Raw genomic sequence first — 20,447 nt, 5'->3', positions numbered from 1 at the left:
TTACGGTCCAGCGCTAAGCTGGAAGCTCGAATAAATTGTCAAAAGTCAGAAGTACAACAGAAACGCCAGGAAAACAATTGTCGGAGATCGCACAGAAATGTTTATTATTTTAACAACTATTTGGGCTTTGAGCACAAAGTTGCAGATGAGCACGGACCTGCCAGCCGCTGCATCCTTCAATTGGGACAAATTTAATAACACCAACGAAATTGTGTACACACAAAAGAGAAGGGGTAACTTTTGTCCAGCATATTGTATCGTATGTAACACAGGCAGGACCCCAGGCCCAGCCCCAGCCTCAGGCACAGCTTCCGCCTCCCTGTCCTTCCATTCCGCTGCAATGTCCCCTCTCGCTCCTTGATATCGTATTTCATGGCCCGCCTTGAAGTGTTGCACGTTTTCGGTATTTTTTGGCACATATCGCTGGGGTTGTGTTTCGGGGTTCGTTATTTTACCCGCCAGTGCGCCGCCACTCTCCGCCTATCGAGAGTAATTAAAAAAGTTTCCCTCGACATTTGTTTGTCATGTGAGGCTGCTTCCCAGAATAAAATGCTTCCGCTGGCCAATTGTTTGAAAATTTCCAACTACAATACGATATTTGGCCCAAAAATGGAACGTGTGGATTGAGTTTTCATTTTCTGCTCTTGGCAGGGCTATAAATAAAATTGAAAAATTGAAAATCGTTATTCCTTAGAGCTTAATCACTCAAAAGTTTTTGGGAAACAATAAACATAAATGCAATTATTGAATATTGTCTCTCTTTAGCTTGAAGATAAAGGCACATCCACGATTAGATACTATGAATATCAATTACATTTTGGGGTTTAATAAAACGTGTCTGAAACCTTTTAAGACCCACCTGGCACCACCTGCTTTATGGAGCTCTCAGGTTTTGGAATCTTGAAAATGTCCGAAGAATTTCTTGGGCTTCTTACCTTTAATTTCCAATGTGTTGATGGAGCTTAAGTTCTGTGTGGAAAAGTACCCAAATCGCTAATGTATGACTATGCTTAGAGCTCGAAAATTAGTTGGCAATTAGTTGGATTACTGATTTTATGACTTGCTCCTGAATACCGCAATTTGCATGAGTTTCAAAGGATAAAAATAGGGCTAAAATTATCTAAAATTTAAAGTATCTTTAAATTCGCTGGCTTTTATGGATTTCTGTACTTTGTTAGATTTAGTTTGTAGCCGATCCGAAATATGGAATGCAATTTTCTGCCCGCAAAGTCAACAAACAGCATATGGAGTTCGTTCTGTGGTTTCAGGATGCTGTATCTGTGTGTGTGTGTTGTGTGTGTGTGCATCCGAAATAATTTATTTTGCATGCCAATTTTTTGGCTGTGCTTCTTGCATGCATAATGAGATTTAAAACCGAGAATCGGTGAGGTTGAAAATGCACTTTATTTATGCATATTATGTAGTCACAAATCGAGCAAGCAGCCAATCCAGAGACAGGAGTTGAGCTTTAAAGTGCTCCTTTGAACCGCTGCGGTGGTTCACCATTTATGCCCAAAGCAGGCCGCAATTCTTGGCCATATGTCTGTTCATTATATATTTTGGGCTTGATTGCCGTTTGGTCTGCGGTTTTCCAGCTCAAGGCGATTGAGGTTTGTTGCACCTCGGGTAAGTGCTTGAATTCCTTGGAAATTGCAACTGATTTGCGGCAATTCCATTCGTAGATTGACAGGGAAACTGTTTAACCTTGATATTATTCTTGCTTTATACATTATGTGAGGTAAAGTTGCTAATTTCATAGCTTATTAGATTTAGAAAAGCCCTCACACAAGATCTCCGCAAAGCAAAAACTTTGCCAAAGCTTCCCTCAATTATTCAAACTTGTCAAAACAGCTTCTCACTTACATCCACAGTCCAGACAACACAGTCCTTATTTAATTATGACCAAAGCTGAAACGAATTCCAACAGATGCCCATGTCCATGTAGAGAAACCCTAATTAAAATAAACTTTCAACGCTACATTAAACCCAAACTCAAACCCAAACCCGAGCCCAACGACAGGGGAATACAGCAAATTGTCACAGACTGGCGGGGCTTGGGTGTGGGTGTGAGTGGGGGTGTGGGTGTCATGCAAAGCGCACTGAGCACACACTGAGTGCAAAAAGTTATTGCTCCCAGTGCAGCGTGCGGCAGTTGAGCAAAAGTTTAGGCCCAGACCCAGACCCAAGGAGCCAAGGACCCATGTCGCCGTTCGGCTGCCAGCGGGCATGTCACTGGCAACAAATATTTTTGTTAACATTTTTAATATCTCCCAGTCGGCCAGTTGTGCCGCTGACAAGCGGGCGCCAGGTTAAAGAATAAAAATGAAATTCCAATTTCTTTTTTTCAATGTTTTTTTTTTTTTCTTTTTGCTGTCATTTCCTCCAGCAACTGTCAACTTGTATTCGTTCTATTTGTAATCGTTATTTTTGTATATATTTCTAGGCAATCTACTGGTCATTTTGGTGGTCACCCTGTCGCGACGTCTGCGCTCCATTACCAACTTCTTTTTGGCCAATCTGGCATTCGCAGACTTCTGTGTGGGCCTGTTCTGCGTGATGCAGAACCTATCCATCTATCTCATCGAGAGGTGAGTGACGTACACACACACATATATCATTTTAAAGGCCCCCCCCCCCCCCCCCCTATTTTCTGTAAGGAAAGTTCTCCCCCTTTTGGATCTTCTAACTCTTTACTAACATTATAATTTCTTGGTGCACTCACTCCTGTTCTGTGAGGGTATTCTGTAGTTTCTCCATTCAGGTCGTAGGTTCATCCTGCAATTCATTATTCAGTGGTTGTCGCTGTCTCACGTAGCTGTCTGGGTATTGTGGCGAGCCGCCTGAGAGTATGCGACACACAACTTACAACTCTCAACTGTGAAACATTTTAACAGCCACCACACCAAACCGCTCCACACACAAGCAGAAACAAATGTGCCACACAACAAAGCCAGGCGACACTTCCGTTACGTGTCATGATTATTTGCATTGCTTTTCCTACTTTCACATTCGGCAACGTGTGGCAGCAACGTGCACAAACAAAGTACGCGAATGTAACGTTCTATACAAAAGAATATCATCATAATCTCAGTCATCAGTGGCTCGATCAGGAGATATCCATTAAACGTGCCCGCTCTAGAGATCAGATCATCCGATTTTTATCAAATTTCTTTCTCTTAATAAAAGACGTTCGTAGAGTCGCTCCTAGCATCTCCCTTTATCCATCTATATATCTTCTCAATCGTTCCTCAAAAACTCACCAACTAGGAGTAGAACAATGAAGATCCTCATGACTAAAGATTGAATCTTTCGGGCGAAAACAGTGGCATTTATTTAGATTTCTAGTTGCTTTGTAGCTGAATAATACTATTTTTCCTGACTTTGAATTGATTTTTAACGCTTGATTAGCGGAAGCTTTTACGGTAAGATAATTCTTGACCTAGACCTAACATTTAACTAAAATTGTGTTGTTTTCAAAAATCAATCCAAGCAATTGGGCAATCAACACATTAGCATATGTAAATGAAAGTATTTTCTTCTCCCTCTACGAAATATGAAATATGATATACCACACACCCAGAGAAAAAAGGCTGAAATTTGAATATTTTCATTAACATTAAAATTTTTTCACTTACATTTTGAAAGTAATATACAAATATTTGTTTGTAATATATTTCATATTTTAATTAAATATTATCATATTAAATTACATAAATTTCCTACAAATTGAATACATTTTGTTTACTTTAAGGTTTACAATATGGATTTATATTTTTATTAAATATAGGCCTTATTAAAAAGCATTTGTAATGAATTTATATTTAAATTAAATTGTATTCAATTTAATATCACTATTTTTGTATTTAAAAACTGAATATTTAATTGAAATATGGGTGTGTTTATTTTTGCTATGCCATTTTTCGCTCAGTGTACCATATATTCAGCTACTTTCTCTTGTAAAAATAGACTTTATTTCCCTGCTCTCATGCTCGTTTTCATTCGTTTGGTTCTAGTTTCTTTTCGGTTGAATATACTCGTACATTTCACGGTCGCCTGCCTTGGCTGCAGGCAAACATATCGAATCAGAGCCGAAACACACTGCAAACTGCAAGTCAAGCCGAAAAAGTGATGCCAAGTAACAACTACTCTGAACACATTTCTCATTTGCATTGCAGTTCGAGTGGAAATTTGTGGAAATGTTCGCTGGCCTTTAATTGCTGTTTGGCGTATAAAATATACATTATCTGGAAATAATCTCGAGGGGAGCAATATAGTCATATATTTAGTGCGAAATTTATTTGGCATTTAAATTAAAAAATATACATACTCGTATATAGGGTGTGCTAGAGAATCAAACCTCCATTGAAAATCGGACGGAAAGGGAAACCAGATGTGCTCTCAAACCAGATGTGTTCCATTCGGTTATACTCCGATACTCCGACACCCTCTATTTCAAGTGCATCCATGGCATTCCATTCCATATATTAATAAATTATACGTTTTTGTGGTTTCTGAATGCGCACATTTGCATTCATAAAAATGGTCAATAAAACTATTTATTAAATGCATATTGCTGCCATCTAGATTTCTATATAGCGGAATGTACGAGTATATAAGTTTTCGGGATATTTGGTTTAGCATATTTTCAATTTAATTTTTGCTTTGTGATGTGTGACATCGTTAAGAGCCTTTGGTGATTCGGAGAATCTCGTGAGTCCGTCCCACACAATTATCATATTAAAAGCCTAAATTGTGGATCTGACCAATATGTGTTTGGCATAATTTCATCAAAATTATGCGTACAAGTTCGTGGCGACCGCAAATAACAAGTAACAAAATAAAAAATCATATGCAAAGTGGAGCAGATTAGGGTGGAATTCCCAGAAATTATGTAAATACAAAGATTGTCTAGTCTGCGGAGGATACCCTCTTGTGATTTTCAATTAGGGACTTTGCTCTACTTCTGTGGAAAGGCATCAAGTAGCCATTTTATTGCCAGGCAACGGGCAGCCAATATTTTCAGAGCACAAAATTATGAGGCGACAAATGGCGCTTGGCTCACCTGGCAACAGGGCCACAGCAATCATTTTGAACAGCGAAAGTACGCCGCAATCAAACCACATAAGCATCACAATTTCCCCTTATTAGAACCCACTTTTCACCGTCCTGGAAATCCAACCGCCCACAAATAGAATTACGTGCTAATCCCCAAATACAATGATCCAACCCCTCCTTCCATCCCCATTTAATGTAATTTTGGCCGGAGAATAATACGGGTATAAAAAGAATAAAACGAAAAAAAAAAGAGAAAAGCTCTTCGCCACATAAAATACTAACGACACCTTTAATGTCGCATTAGTTTCGTGGGCGTGTCCATAAAATTTTATGTGTCGCCGGGCCTTAAAGTCACGGCCCCGGCGCACAAGTGTCCCTTTAAAAGGAGCTACTTTCTGGCCATAAATAATTACTAATATTCATCGAGTGGTATGGTATGGTTTTCTGTCTTTCCAGCTGGGTCTTTGGCGAGTTCCTGTGCCGCATGTACCAGTTTGTGCACTCCCTCAGCTACACGGCATCGATTTTCATCCTGGTCGTCATCTGTATGGAACGCTACTTCGCCATTGTGCATCCCATAACCTGCAAGCAGATCCTGACTGCGGCACGTCTGAGGGTGAGTTAAGGCTTCTTTCCTTTAGAAACAGTTCGATCTTGAGGCCAGACAACAATAGAATGGCCAAAGTATGCGATTGCTAGCACGATAGTTCCAGACACGTCAATGAACATTTAATGGGCGGCACTCTACCAATGCTCAATGGATTCTTTATTGAATCCATACTTTTTCGATCTATTGATACTCTGTGCCACCCACAGTACCATTTAATTTGCAGACATTATTCAAACTTTTTTCTGCTTGCTGTTCACTAAATTTTCTACCATTTTTCCACGACTTTGGTAACTCATTTTGACCGCAATTTGCAAGCTAATGAAACTTATTAAAGCGAACCCCATCAAAAAAGGGAACAAGCACCAACAAAAATTATGCCCCAAAAGGCTTAATAAGCCATGAGGCAAAAACTTTCTGGCTGACAAAAAGTTTTTCCCGACCCCCGACCCCAAGCCCCAGAACACACACCAAGAGCCGCCCAACCCAGAACCCCAACAACAACCCCACCTTCTGGGAGGAGGCTCCCACACATTGTTAGGCAAATGAAACAATTTGGCAAACTAAAAATGCGTTTTGTTAATGGTGATGGCCCCTAATTAAACAACAACGGACATGAAGACAACCAAATGGGAGGCGACCAGCCATTTACATGCAAATTTTTGTGTGTGTTCATTTGGAATTTAACAAATTGCTTGCGTGTTTCATCAGCAAACAATGTAGAATGGCTGTTCTGTTTCTTGTAGATGGTCATTGTCACCGTTTGGATCACATCGGCCGTCTACTCAACGCCCAAGTTCGTCTTCAGCAAGACCATCAAGAACGTCCACACCCAGGACGGCCAGGAGGAGGAGATCTGTGTGCTGGATCGTGAGATGTTTAATTCCAAATTGCTGGACATGATTAACTTTGTGCTGCTGTATGTCATGCCGCTGCTGGTGATGACGGTGAGTGGATTAGACTTTGGACTTTGGAGCAGCTCTCAGCAGGGCAACAGCGCTGTTAGCAGCCCAGCCTGTTAGCGCTGTCTGTTAACAGCTCACTGTTAGCGCTTTGAGAGCGGGCTCGGCGCTCGCTCTCACGATCTGCACGACTCTCAAGCGTGATATGCCATATTCATTTCAATTGTAAAAGATATATTTTTCGAGTACCTACTAATCTTTAATCGTCTATAATGCTGTGCTCTCAGGTGCTGTACAGCAAAATTGCCATCGCCCTGTGGCGCAGCTCCCGAGGACTGACACCGCATGTGGTTCAGCAGCAGCAGCAGCAGCATCATCCTTCTGGGCAGGACAACAGCATGGGCATGCACAATAGCATGTACCACCATCATAATCATCAGCATCACCACATCCACGCGCATCATCATCATCAGCTGCCATCAGCGGTGTCAGCAGCATCGGCGGCGGGATCGGGACCGGCCACAGGAGGCGGTGTGGGAGTGGGCCTGGCAATGGGAATGAGTGGCGGCGGTGGTGCGTCACTTGCTTCCGGCAGCAGTAGCACCGCGTCCTTGTCACGTAAACAGAGCAGTAAATACGAGAAGCGCGGCGTCAGCATCACCGAGAGCCAGGTAAGTTTTTTTCCATCGCAGGCGAGCAAAAAAATCGAAAAAGAAAAAATGGAAAAAAGAATGTCAAACAAGTCGGGGAAAATATGCAAAAAATGGAAAGGGCAAATGGCCAGGGTCCCAAGTGAAACTATAACCGTGTTAATATGCTCGTAAATATGCAAAAATGGAAACAGGAGAGAGCTTTGTCCCTTAATTGCTTGCTGAGATGGTCAGAGCAGCTTTAAATTCAGCTGTTGCCTTCTTAAATTCGAATACATATACGAGTAGAGTGCAGATATGTCAATTGTATAAACTTTTACCAAAGATTTCATTCGCGCAAGTTGAAGCAGGTGTCAGTGGCCATTAAGGCTATTGCCTGTCCATTAATGCAGCAGTTCGCTTGACAGTTGTCCCGTGGGTAAAAGCAGAAATAAATCACCAACCAGGCCAGGAAACTGTGTGGTCCAGAGAAGAAAACAAGTTGGGAAAAGCGAGAAATGTTTTCCCATCATTGGTGGTCGGAGCAAGCACACCTGGCGTATACTTTATTTCCTCCAAGTCCAAGTCTCCAAGTCTGCTGCTTGCTCGCGGACGCGGCTCCAATTGAGTGCCTGACAGGAGCTTAGAAGGGCACTCGCTTGCAGGTTGAATTACTTTCTTCGACAGCCAAGTGCAGCACACAATAAAATATAGAAATGATTACTCGGCGAACTTGGCGAACAGTGCAATCGATCTGGCTTATAGTTTGACAGATTTTGGGGTGGAGTGGAGGAGAACTTATTGAAAGATTATTGTAGGAATATTACTCAAGCAAACACCACCAAATAAATAAATACACCAAGAAAAAATGGTTTATTAATCCCCGTTTCTCAGCCTTGATCCAGAGCTATCTTGAACTATCTTTAACTATCTTTATTTTTAACTCTTCTCTCTCTGCGTTTCGTTTGATCAATAACACCACACCGTTTGGTTTCTCCCACTCTACTAACCCACCAAATAAAACCACCACAACACACAAAACACCACCACAAATTAGCTTGATAATTGCCAGGTAGGTAATCCGCTCAATCTCAACCGAATGTCTACTATCAATAGGTTATCCAACTGCTGCTGCTGCACAGAAACGTAATGGCATTTCCAATCTGTTCCTTCCCTCTGTCAGGTATCCCTGGAGGCCGATCGACCGATTGTCAGCGCCTGTCGCAAGACGAGCTTCTATCACCATCCACATGCGCATCACCAGCGCCAGGGCAATGGAGGCGGCGGCGGTAGCATGGGCATGGCCGGCGCCACACACATGTCGCACTCTTCGAGCAACGTCCTGCGCGCCCGCCGTGGCGTCGTCCGTATGCTGATAATATTCGTGCTGACATTTGCCCTCTGCAATCTGCCGTATCATGCTCGCAAAATGTGGCAGTATTGGTGAGTAGTGTCTGCCCCTTCCATTTATCATTCACCGCTATCCGCCCACCCTATCATCAATCCACCTTGACTGAGTGTAAACAATTTGAAATGCCCTGTGATTCTTCAGTTACTCGGGTATATTATATTGTGAGGCCAACGCGGAAAGCACAATGCCTCCAAAATGTGAAATCTTCATTAGGAAGATGCAACTGCATAACTTTTATTACCTATTTACCTCCATAGATACCTCGCAAATATTTCCAACCTAGGGTATTCCCTTTTCGAAGTTTCTACTGTGGAATTCGCTCTTGTTTTTATTTGCATTTGCATACGTACAGATACAATATATGGCTGTCGATAGACAGGGGAAATTAGCATCTGGATGTGCGCAGAGATAAGCCCATGGAAGGGTTCGGACCATTGGCTGGTAAACAATTAAGTCGTCTATTGATTCCGATGGAGCTAGGGAAATGCGCATCGCATCGCATCCAATCGGCCGCTTGTTACGCATTTGCTAATTTCCGTGGGCTAAATTGATTTCCCAACACTTTCATTTATACAAATCCCGTTCCAGTCGAAAGACTTAAGACCTCTGCCGCTTTTCTGCTCTATCTCCCTCTTCCTCATCCTTTTATAAAACGATAGCCTCGACAGACGTCCAGTCCAACTTCCTTTTAGCTTAGGGCTCCAATTTCGTTGGGGTATTGAGGAGGGGGCGTCTTTCTCGGGGACGTGTGGAGGCAATTTGAGCACCAGGATTGTGTGTGCTTTTGGGTGGGCGGCGCATGAAAACGATCTGGGTGGACTTTCTTGCTGTTTGCTGACGGACGTAGAGCTCGGGCGGAAGGGAAAGAGAGAGCGATAATTACTCCTTTAGCAAAGTTGATAATGTAAATTTAAGCGGATAATACTGGGCCGAAAAGCGTCTGAAGGTATCATAAATCATTCTAAATATTCTTAAAAATATCCGCCTTTAATCTGGACATGCGCTCTCCTTAACTCTGCTCTTCGTTACCCGCACATATCCTTAAAAAATCGAAATGTCAACAAATTCCATTACCAACAATTACAATAAAAGAGAGAACCGACAAAATGAAGAATTTTTCGCAATAAATTGTCCAATTGTGGGAGCACATCCATCCATCCATCCATTCACCTATCCATTCTCGTTCTCATACGGATTCGGAAAAAAATAGCTTCATAAAAAATTGACAGGGTTTCGAAAATTCTTTTAATTCAATGTGGCATCGCATCGCATCGTATCGCATCGGTCATTCTGCAGCCTGGTGATTCACTCTCTGGTGATTTTTGTGCTTTCCCGTTTGCTTGCTTTTGTGTTCCGGTTGAGTGGGAATTGCTTGCTTGCCTTAACTTGGCCATTATGTGACAGTTAACGGACAGTTGAATGAGAAGGTTCAACAGCCTTCTCTCGGACAGCTCGTGGCAGCTGTCCTGGCAGGTGGCAGTGCGGTCTCCTCTCCACGAAAAGTAAACATTTTAGGACCAACAATGCCGTGTTTACACACACGTACAGCGTCCACGTCCAAGTCCCATATCAAGTCCCAAGTCTTTAAGGAACTTAAAATGGAAACGGCAGGGGAATAGGGAGCCAAAGCGAAACCTTTAAAACAATCAAGTCTGAGGATTTATGCAGGGCTCTAAGTATTAGCTATAATTCTCAATTATTCCAAAATTACAATTCATTTACACTCAAAACATAGATTTAATAAAAACAGAAATAGAATAGAAATGCGTCTCACTTTTTGCAACCTTGCAGATCTGTAGAGAAATGTTTAATTGTTTAATTGGAAAACTCTTAGTAGCGGACAGAGCCTAACAAAGATAAATAGCTGGCCATTAATCAGTTTCTAGTGTCCTGGGACATACATATGTCCCCGAAAACCAACATAATGGAGTCACCTCCAACGCCAACTCCTTTGGGATCTCCGAATTCAGATATCCCTTCTGGTGGCCCCATCATAGATTTACTTGACAGAGCGGACACATTCCGGTATCGTGTTGTGAATGCCTCCCCATGCCGGGGAGCTGCCACGCGCTGACAAGTGGGTTACTTTCTGCTCGGTCCTCGTCCTACGTCCCTCTGTTCCTGATGGCACGTGTTCATTATTAGCCCAGAAACCACTTAGGGAGACCAGTGATGACAGCGATGACGATGACACTGAAGGCCAGCTCGGTGATAGCGATAACAGCTGCCAGCGGTGGCCAACTGTCGCCTCATTAGATGGATCCAGGGATAGCGACCCGGATACGCCCAATGGACACCCCATGGCGCGCCCGGGATGCACACTTTATAAATATGCTGGCCCCGTTCCGGAGGGGCATTTAAATTTGGTCAGAAGCTGTTGTCAAATTGCAAAAGCCACTTCAAGACTCAAGCGGCGGCGACAACAAAGCGAAGGCCGTTGCTCGAGTGCCCCAATCAGATAGCTTGCCACCAGAACCATCTTGCTGCTGCTGCTGGAGAGAAGTCCCCTCCTGCCTCCTCCCTGTCTGTCGTTGTGGACTTGTGCCACTTGCAAGTGCAACTCAAATTGTCGGCGGACAACAACTGCAAAACATTTTGACAGTTGGCTCAAAGTTTTTCGCCCAGTCCAAAGCTACAAAACAACTCAAAGAATACTCGTTAAAGTCGAAGTTTCGTCTATGCTACACTCAGAGTAAAATTAAGTAAAGGACAATCCATAGAATTTTGGCAAAACTTTTATATATATTTTATATGAAAATCTACATCTCAATCTCGATATATAAATCTTGAGTAGTAGATCGGATCTGTTTCATGAATTATCACTAATTGTATAGACTTTTCCAACTACAGGGTAAAAACAGAAAAGCAGTAAAAAAAGTACAAGATTGGTCCTTCTCCTGCTTTAAATATTGCGGAACATGGCAAAGTTTTGGTCAAAGTTTGTACTGCGTTCTCGCAGGCGGCGAAAAACTTTGCCTTTGGCCAAATTCCTTGGTACATTAGGCAAGTTCTTGGCCGCCCTTTGCCCCTGGCCCCTGGCCCCTTGGCCTGCAAACAATAGGGCCAACAGGAGCAGCTTAATCACCTGGCCAGCAGCAGGCAGAGGTGTTCGAGGCGAACCATGAAAGTGTCGGAGTAGTCCTCTTTGGGTGTAACAGCTGAGTGAATACGATATTTCCGGACTAGATTTCAGATTTCAATGAGGAGCAGTCGGTTATTCAATGCTACTCGCCAAGTGGATATATAATTAAATATATACCCGCAGCAGACTCTGTGACAGTCTTTCCGGTGCATAATTAATGGATGCCACTGGGGAAAAGAGCGCCTCGCCGAAGGACCTTGCCCATGAATTTTGAAGCACAAACTCCAGTTCGGAGCTCGAGTATTTGTGTGGGAGATGCTATTTCCCCGTTACTCGTGGAAAGGCGGGCAACAAAGTTTGGTGTTCGGGGATTCTAATCTACTTTGGGGTCAGACCGCAAAGTGTGGTCTATATTCGAGTGGAGCCACCGCTGGGCTGAGCTTAATTTAATGCCGTGGGTGTTTTTCGGTAGCGAACGAGCCCAACAGATGGTCATTTACATATGGCACGGCAGCACTCTGTATATTGTACGTTCGGATAGATAGTTATTTCCATGTTTATGCCTTTGCAGGTCACGTTCGTATCGCGGTGATTCCAATTTTAATGCGTTGCTAACGCCACTCACCTTTCTGGTCACGTACTTCAATTCGGGCGTGAATCCCCTGCTCTACGCCTTCCTCAGTCGCAACTTCCGCAAGGGCATGAAGGAGCTGCTCCTCTGCTCGTGGAAGAAGGGCAAGGGAAAGTCCTCCTCGAACTCGTCGATGCACCACAAGCGCAAGGCGCTGCAGGTAAGTGTTTTCCGTCGCCATAATACCCCCAATGATCCCTATAAGCAGGAACACACCCCACACCACACCACACTCTCTTTCCCCCAGACCCACTCTCTGCCCACGGACACCACGCACATTGGCAACGAGCAGCTCTGATGGCCAAGCTGCTGGAAGACGCCCCTGAAGCTCTTCGGCCGCCGCTCGTAGAACTCGCCCTCAGCCATAGCCACAGCCACAGTCTCGACCCATCCCAGGACCGTCACCCACTTTTAGTCCGTTCAGTCCTTAGCTAGCTATAATTTCATTGTGATTTTCTAAGAAGCCTATTGCTTGGATTGCATTGGCAATTAAAAACAGGGTACAGCCCACAACGAGACCCAGACCGCAGCGTAGATTTAAGCCATTATCGAGTTGTATTAACGCTAACGTAATTAGGCCATTTTTAAAGCTAAACCAGAACAAGCCGAATATCGGATTGTCCTCGAGTACAAGTACTCGTACTCTCTCTTTCTCTCAACTTGTCAAGTTTTTATTGTAAGGTCTTATTTTTAAAGTCATTCAATACGAAGAATAAACTATAAAACTAACATAATTTGAGGCATTACAGTACTGTAGTCTTGTAAACTATTTAACCAGCTAACACTTGCTGCTGCATCAATCAATCAGATTCACAGAAAATAGATTTATCCGGGAGCCAGCACAATCATCTCTTCCTGCATTTGCTGGAAAACTCGTGACACAAATTGCAAGCTGCGATTGCGATTGCGTTTGCGATTTCAACATTTTCTCCTATTCCTCCTATTTATATCCCTGACTTGCGATATCTGATGACAGTGGTTTTATGGTCAGCCGGAGAACACGCTTCGTTGCGGCTGCCAAAAAGAAATACCGCACCACGGCGCACCACACCGAACCACACCAAACAAAAAGGAGAATAGAGTGCATTAAAAATACTTCCAGTTGTTGGTCGAATTTTGTGCTAAGCGCAGCATTCTCTGTACTCGAACTGGCACTCGCCCTCGAGGCTGTCATAGGGCGACTGGAATAACGCTGCAGTAAATTCAGGAGAGCCCCGGCCCCGGACTCGAGGGAAGGGAAACTGAATTACCAGGATTGTCGTGACGTTGGCGCAAATTAAAAATCAAAAAATCCCTGCAAGATCTCTTGAATCTCGTTGTTTGCTTTGGCCATATCTTTTCCCATCCTTTTTTTTTCTGCCATCCTGTGACCCTTTATCCTCGGGCTTCCTTTGTGATGCAAAGAGCGATCCATAAACTGTGTCAAGTAGCGCCGTCCCGCAACAAGGACCCCAAAAACGGGAGGCAGCTCCACTTTGAGTGAGTCATTGGAGAGCGCCAGAGGGAGATTTCTCATAATTAAAAGCGACTTGAGAGGCTGCGGATTGACATAAATCATGGATGACCCGCCGAGGCAGCGGAGGAATCGCCCTGAAGATAAGGCTCCGTGATTTATGTATTTCTCATGTGTTTGCATTCCATTCAGCGACGTAACAATAAATTCAAACAACAAATGGTGCACTGCAAAAAAGTCGTATCTAGTCGAGGGTTTCCACCAACAGTCCACCAACTCGTGTACTGCTTTCAGCTTTGGCCAAAATTGTATTATCACAGTTTTCAATATCTCTCAGTGTAGTCAACAAATCATTCAGAGCGACTGTCCATCAAAAGTGGTCTCAATCCAGTTGAAAGTCGACCTTCTGTCCGATCCCTGGATGTGGGACATTGGAATCTCTATACTTCCTGTTAATTAAGCTTATTAAGCGAGCCCGCAACAGAATAAATAATACATTTAAAGTGGCTAAAGGGCCTGACAGCTGAGATAAGCTCGTTTAAGCTCTTTTTCTTCCTGCTAGTAAATTACGGAATTCCAATTAAAACACAAATTTGTTGAGCCAGTGAAATCTGTTATAAAAACAAAGTCTTATTTCGTTAGAAGCCTTCCTAGCCGGAAATCCAATACGGTTCATATTCTTGTTATTGCAGTTGGCATTTTGTGAGCCATCTTTGGGGAATTTGCATTTGCCGCATGCCAGCTCTTCGACCAATCAAAAAGTGGAGGTAGAAGTCCATATAAACTACAGAAATGTATCAAAGAGCGTGCTCCTGCCATTTATGAGTGCCTGGTATGTTAGGGGCAAAGTCAAATCTGTAGAAAAAGAAATGCAACCCAATTTATTTGTTATTTTAATTGGTTTTTCGGCCATTTTTATACAGAAAAATCGTTCTGCCAGGCAATCAGAAAGGCCAGAGGTGTACCTTCTTCAACCAGTGGCAAGTAAGGAAAATACAAATAATATTGAAAGAGTATTTATTTCCCACAAGGAAGCCCTCCAGGCAGTTAGGAAGTAACAAATCCTTGAAAAGGTGGCTGCAAACCGAAAATCAAAATTAAGGTACCCCATTTTAGGGTGTAGTAAACAACCCTTTTTGGAAAAAATCCAACAAAATAAAAAATTTTGGTACCAGGCCAGCAGATACCAAGAGATGGTCGACAAAATCTCTACCAGTCTGCCAAATCCTGACGAAAAATAGTTGGCCCAATTGGAAAAGGGCTTGTACTACGCACTCGTATATGGAGATGTGTGTGCAACAGTGCGTATGAGTGTTGTCGGCACACTCGGAGACCCAGAAGTTTGTTTGCTTTCAACTGGAAATTAAAGGGTACAATTTTGGAGCGGGTGGTTGACAGGCAGCTCCCTTGGGTGGCAATGTGAGATGGAAATTGGTTTATTTTCACAGTGGCCAGCATTAGTTAGTGCCTCTCCAGTGGCTTAATTCAATCTGAAGCAGCAGTACCACACGCTTAAAGGTAAGGTAAGGTAATAAAAGCTAAGTTTATGGACTAGAGCTTTATAATTTGTTAGACTGTGGGAGCCTTGTATGGTTCATGGTTGCCTTCTGCCTTCTATATCAATCTTTGTGTTTCCAAAATGTCCTTTTACAGCATGAAACCCAAGTATAGTAATTAGCCCGGCTTTGACCCACGCACAACCGGAATAAAAGCCAGGCAACTCTTTCGCCCATTATGCAAAGGACTTTTAATTAAAATGCCAGCCAGCTTAACTTATTAAAACAAAACTTGCTATTTGAATATGTCATTAGAGTGGGGGGAGCTGGAATGCGGGGTAGGAGCCAATACTTCATAAACTGTCGGGCAAGAGGAATCGCAAAATGGAAATTAATTTGCCGCCATTGACACAAGCCTGCGGGGCAGCAGGGATTACAAATCATTCAAGTAAAAAATGGCGCCACTCGACAAAGTCAATTGCAATAAAGTCGCCCAGGACGAGAACAAAGTGACAGGAGGAAGTGGGCGTCGGCCCCGAGTAGGACCCGTTGGAGTACAGTGCATGTGGCCAGGCTGTCCCCAAAGCCGATTAGTTGTGTAAAAACAAAAACGTTTGAGCCGGTAGATGCGAAAAAGCGTGTACAAATTTACCCAACGGCTTATGGCAATTAGTTGGAAGAGTTACGAAATGCGGCTTTGCTTAGACTACTCTACAGCCAGTGCTCGCTATTTCCGTTCCATATGCCGCAAATATAAAGAAAAAAGGTATAAATGTATATGGTGTATGTTGTAATCCTACCTGGGAAAGCAAGTCCGTCACTTATCTGACCTGTTTGCCCGTCATAGAGGGCAGATGAAACCAGCTCCCAATAGAGATAACGAATGGCTCCTTCTGAGAGCATATTTCATGATATATTTCCCCAGATAAGCGGCGCGAGGCTTTAACCTTTACTTCTCCATGATGCCGTCAACCAGTGACCAGTGTTCAACAGCGGAATTGTTGGTTCACGCCTACGGGAAATAATGTCAGGATCCCCGCTTTCATACGCCGCCGAATCAAACGCTTGGCTTCAGCTTTAAAAAGCGTAAGTAAATCAGCATATAATTGTGGATAAATTTTAAAATATATTTTCCTTCACAGGACTTATGCTGGACTTATACGAGTTGGTATCCGACTCCTCCAGAAGGGGTCCTATCCAAACATAACAAAGGCATATTCGAGACAGACCGAGTCCTATCCCAGCGAGACAGAAGCGAGCCCAGCAAGTTATCGTATCCTTCGACTTGGCCATCGACAACAAGGACTTCGACTATCTAGATAAATCTTGTTTTTGTTAGTTTTAAGGATATAAGCGTCTATTCATTTAGACAGTAGATAAAAATGGTTTTCACTTGTTTATTAATTTATACTAAGCTTAGTTATGATGAATAAAAATATTGTAAAATCATCCTTGCTGTATCCTGTATCGGGAAAACTATCCAGATTACAAAGAGGCGAGGCACGTTCAGATCGGTTCACAAATAGCGGATAAAACTAATTATTTTTGATTTGGGAAAATGTCCTTGATCCTTGATAAGGACTCCATGAAATCAGGGACATTTTTCCGATCACAGGAAGCCGTCGCACGCCCAAATCGGCCAACAAACAGCCGATAAAACCACATAAGTATGATTAGGGCTGGTGGAGTCCTTACCGAAGGATCAAGGATATTTTTCTGATTACGGGGGCCCATGGCACTTCCCGATGGCGCCACAAATAAGAGAGAAAACAAGATATATATGTCTGGAGTACATATCCTTGATCCTTGGTCCTTCATATGGACTTCAGAAAATCAGGTACATTTTGCCGATCACAGGAAGCCATCGCACGCCCAGATCGGACCATAAATAGCGGAGAAAATGAATATTTTTGATCCTTGATATCCTTGGTCCTTGAAAAGGACTCCATCACATCGAGGACATTTTTCCGATCGCAGAAAGCCGTCGCACGTCCCGATCGGGCCACAAATAAGGGAGAAAACAAGATTTATATGTCTGGAGTACATATCCTTGATCCTTGGTCCTTGAAAAGGACTTCATAAAATTAGGGACATTTTTCCGAGTTCAGGAAGCCGTCGCACGCCCAAATCAGCCCACAAATAACGGAGTAAACAAAACTGGCTTAAAAGATGTAGTTCAAGAAATCGCCGATGGGGGCGCCACCGTACAAAGGGAAAAACCTCGCGTCAAATGGTCAAAATCTGGATGGGACACCAGGCCAACAGAAATCAGCAGAAGGTAACTGAATTTTTTAAAAATTTGTTGCCCCCTAAAGTATGCTGCGAAATTTTTTTGCAATTGCTGCAGTTGCTTGCTGCTCATTTCTGTTCGCCTGGTATCCCATTCAGATTTTGGCCGTTTTCTCCGGTATTTGTGGGCCGATTTGGGCGTGCGACGGCTTCCTGTGATCGGAAAAAAGTCCCTGATTTTTCGAAGTCCTTTTCAAGGACCAAGGATATCCGTGATCAAAAATATTAATTTTCTTTGCTATTTATGGTCCGATCTGGGCGTGCGATGGCTTCCTGTGATCGGCAAAATGTACCTGATTTTCTGAAGTCCTTATCAAGGACCAAGGATCAAGGATATGTACTCCAGACATATATATCTTGTTTTCTCCCTTATTTGTGGCCCGATCGGGACGTGCGACGGCTTCCTGTGATCGGAAAAGTGTCCTTGATGTGATGGAGTCCTTTTCAAGGACCAAGGATGTAAAGGATCAAAAATATTGATTTTCTCCGTTATTTGTGGGCCGATTTGGGCGAGCGACGGCTTTCTGTGATCGGAAAAATGTCCCTGATTTGATGGACTCCTTATCAAGGACCAAGGATCAAGGATATTTACTCCAGACATATATATCTTGTTTTCTCCCTTATTTGTGGCCCGATCGGGACGTGCGACGGCTTTCTGTGATTGGAAAAATGTCCTTGATGTGATGGAGTCCTTTTCAAGGACCAAGGATATAAAGGATCAAAAATATTGATTTTCTCCGTTATTTGTGGGCCGATTTGGGCGAGCGACGGCTTCCTGTGATCGGAAAAATGTCCCTGATTTAATGGACTCCTTATCAAGGACCAAGGATCAAGGATATTTACTCCAGACATATATATCTTGTTTTCTCCCTCATTTGTGGCGCCATCGGGTAGTGCCATGGGCCGCCGTAATCAGAAAAATATCCTTGATCCTTCGGTAAGGACTCCAACAGCCCCAATCATACTTATTTAGTTTTATCGGCTGTTTGTGGGCCGATCTAGGCGTACGAAGGCTTCCTGTGATCGGAAAAATGTCCCTGATTTGTTGGAGTCCTTATCAAGGACCAAGGATCTCAAGGATCAAAAATATTTGTTTTTCTCCGTCATTTGTGAGCTGGGCTTGTGACTTTCTGTGATCGGAAAAGTATCCTTGGTCCTTGAGTTACATATATAGCATGCCCGACATGCCCAGTGATGGGAAAAAGTCCTTGATTTGACCGAGTCCATATCAAGATTAAGGATCAAGGATATTTTGTCCATATATTCGCCCAACTATTTCCGCCTAAAAGTATGCCATAGAAATGAAACCATTTTTTTTTAAATAATTGTGTCCTTTATTTTAAACAACTTAATGCTAAATAACTTTTATGGAAAGGGTATAGGAATAGGATCCTTTAGAACCCTTTCGCTTGTCCTCAAAGCTGCAGAGGTTCCATAGCTAGCACTGCAGTGTCATCCGCCTAGGCTGCTCAGCACATCGTCTTGTGTACAGCGTAGGTCCCAGAACTCTGCCTTGTGGGACGCCTGCACAGATTAGGTTCCCCTTGGCAACACCTGTACAGCTTCTGTCCTTAAGGATTCCTACAAATCAGCTGTAATATATTTTACTTTAAGATTGCATCAAATACTTACGCTCAGCCTTGAAGGTATGCCATAATTTATATCAAAATACTCACCGTTCGGCCTGAAAGAATGCCATAAACTCAAAATAAATCTTAGAAAAAAATCAGAATTTTGTAGGATTTGTACGGTCAAAAATAGGGTGCCAACTATTTTTATTCTATTCTATTTTTACTTATCCCTTATCCGTGCCGTCAACAGCTTGACTGATATACGTACTTACCAACGGGTGCACTCGTAGTTTGCTTGCATCCGAGCCATTTAGAGAAGTTTGCGCTGTTGGCCAGGACTTGGGCCATTGCCAGGCACAAGGCGGAAAGTTAAGTGCCGAGTTTCCCAACAAGTGGCATGCTATTTGACAGAACAACTTGGAAGTGGACAACTGCCGACAGCAGTGGGAAACTTCGGCTCTGACTGGCACTCTCTCTCTCTCTCTCTCTCTCTCAGTGTGTGTGCTCTCGAAATTAATTTGAATGAAATATATTAAGTGTAATGCAAAAGACAAATGAAACTTGAGGAAAACTTTTCAGTTTACCCATGGCAAAGAGTGATTGCATTTTGGCCAAAAAACAAGATAAATTCTGACATGCACACACGCACTCATGATGCATCATGATGGATCGACTTGTTGCAGAGTTCTGTTTGCCTGGTTGGGCATTTTTTTGCCTTCAAATTTTTCCAAATTTGTATTGAATTCAAATGAAAAGTGAATGTAGTGCCATTTGGAGAGTGGTTTACCACTCGTACCCCCACTTTGGGGTCACTGTGTAGTCATTCGGCTACCTCGAGAGCAGCAAAAGTACCAGGCTCACAGAAAGAACCAAAGGATATCCGATTGCAAGCACATTTCTCATGCATATATGCATGTCCCTCACAAATGTACCCTCGCCGTCCCCTGGGACTGTCGTCCAGCTATCTCGAGTGCAACACCCGCTCAAGTTTTGTGCAGGACTCGACCCACTCGACTCGGATGCAGCCGAAAAGCATAACTCGAAAAATCTACAATCCGACTTATAAAGTGCTTAAGTTATTATGCTGGGCAGTAGTCGGTGGCAGTCCGGCTCTGAGCCTGTTTAGCATTTCCGTTTCCGTTTGCACAGTAGTCGTCCCATCGTCCCATCGTCCCTTCGTCCCATCGTCCCATTTGCCATTTCCACTCATCGCAATTCCCGGAACTGGCCAAAGTTTGCATTTTTCATGAGTCTGGCAATGCATTTGAGATACAAAATTCAACTTTAAGTTCTCCAAAGTGAGCACAGAGTGGGTCTGCCA

General features: G+C 43.2%; 1 protein-coding gene and 2 long non-coding RNA genes across 8 annotated transcripts in view; 2 read left to right on the top strand and 1 right to left on the bottom strand.

Annotated features, from left to right (window-relative positions):
- Nucleotides 1-13,051, top strand: part of TrissinR (Trissin receptor) — a 68,374-nt gene extending 55,323 nt beyond the window's left edge. For 3 of the 6 annotated variants that reach the window (XM_015179796.2, XM_015179794.2, XM_015179792.2), the window contains 8 exons: nt 2,444-2,588; nt 5,512-5,671; nt 6,409-6,609; nt 6,852-7,235; nt 8,251-8,265; nt 8,377-8,636; nt 12,258-12,477; nt 12,565-13,051. In XM_015179796.2, the coding sequence (XP_015035282.2) occupies nt 2,444-2,588; nt 5,512-5,671; nt 6,409-6,609; nt 6,852-7,235; nt 8,251-8,265; nt 8,377-8,636; nt 12,258-12,477; nt 12,565-12,615 (1,436 nt within the window). In that variant the 3' untranslated portion in view covers nt 12,616-13,051. Of the gene's footprint in view, nt 1-1,472; nt 1,627-2,056; nt 2,309-2,443; nt 2,589-5,511; nt 5,672-6,408; nt 6,610-6,851; nt 7,236-8,250; nt 8,266-8,376; nt 8,637-12,257; nt 12,478-12,564 lie in introns of those variants that run through there. The other 3 variants (XM_033379744.1, XM_001357181.4, XM_015179795.2) reach the window with 3 other exon arrangements.
- Nucleotides 455-1,253, bottom strand: LOC117183981 (uncharacterized). Its single transcript, XR_004469113.1, has 2 exons — nt 936-1,253; nt 455-653 (listed from the first exon to the last, which is right to left on the bottom strand). It is a non-coding gene; the product is annotated as an uncharacterized lncRNA (long non-coding RNA).
- An 85-nt stretch (nt 13,052-13,136) lies between the features above and the next one.
- Nucleotides 13,137-16,715, top strand: LOC117184166 (uncharacterized). Its single transcript, XR_004469411.1, has 2 exons — nt 13,137-16,352; nt 16,409-16,715. It is a non-coding gene; the product is annotated as an uncharacterized lncRNA (long non-coding RNA).
- Nucleotides 16,716-20,447: the final 3,732 nt, after the last annotated feature.

The sequence above is a fragment of the Drosophila pseudoobscura genome, chromosome 4, assembly GCF_009870125.1.
Source record: "Drosophila pseudoobscura strain MV-25-SWS-2005 chromosome 4, UCI_Dpse_MV25, whole genome shotgun sequence".
Lineage (NCBI taxonomy): Eukaryota > Metazoa > Arthropoda > Insecta > Diptera > Drosophilidae > Drosophila > Drosophila pseudoobscura.
This window is presented reverse-complemented; position numbering and strand designations above follow the sequence as displayed.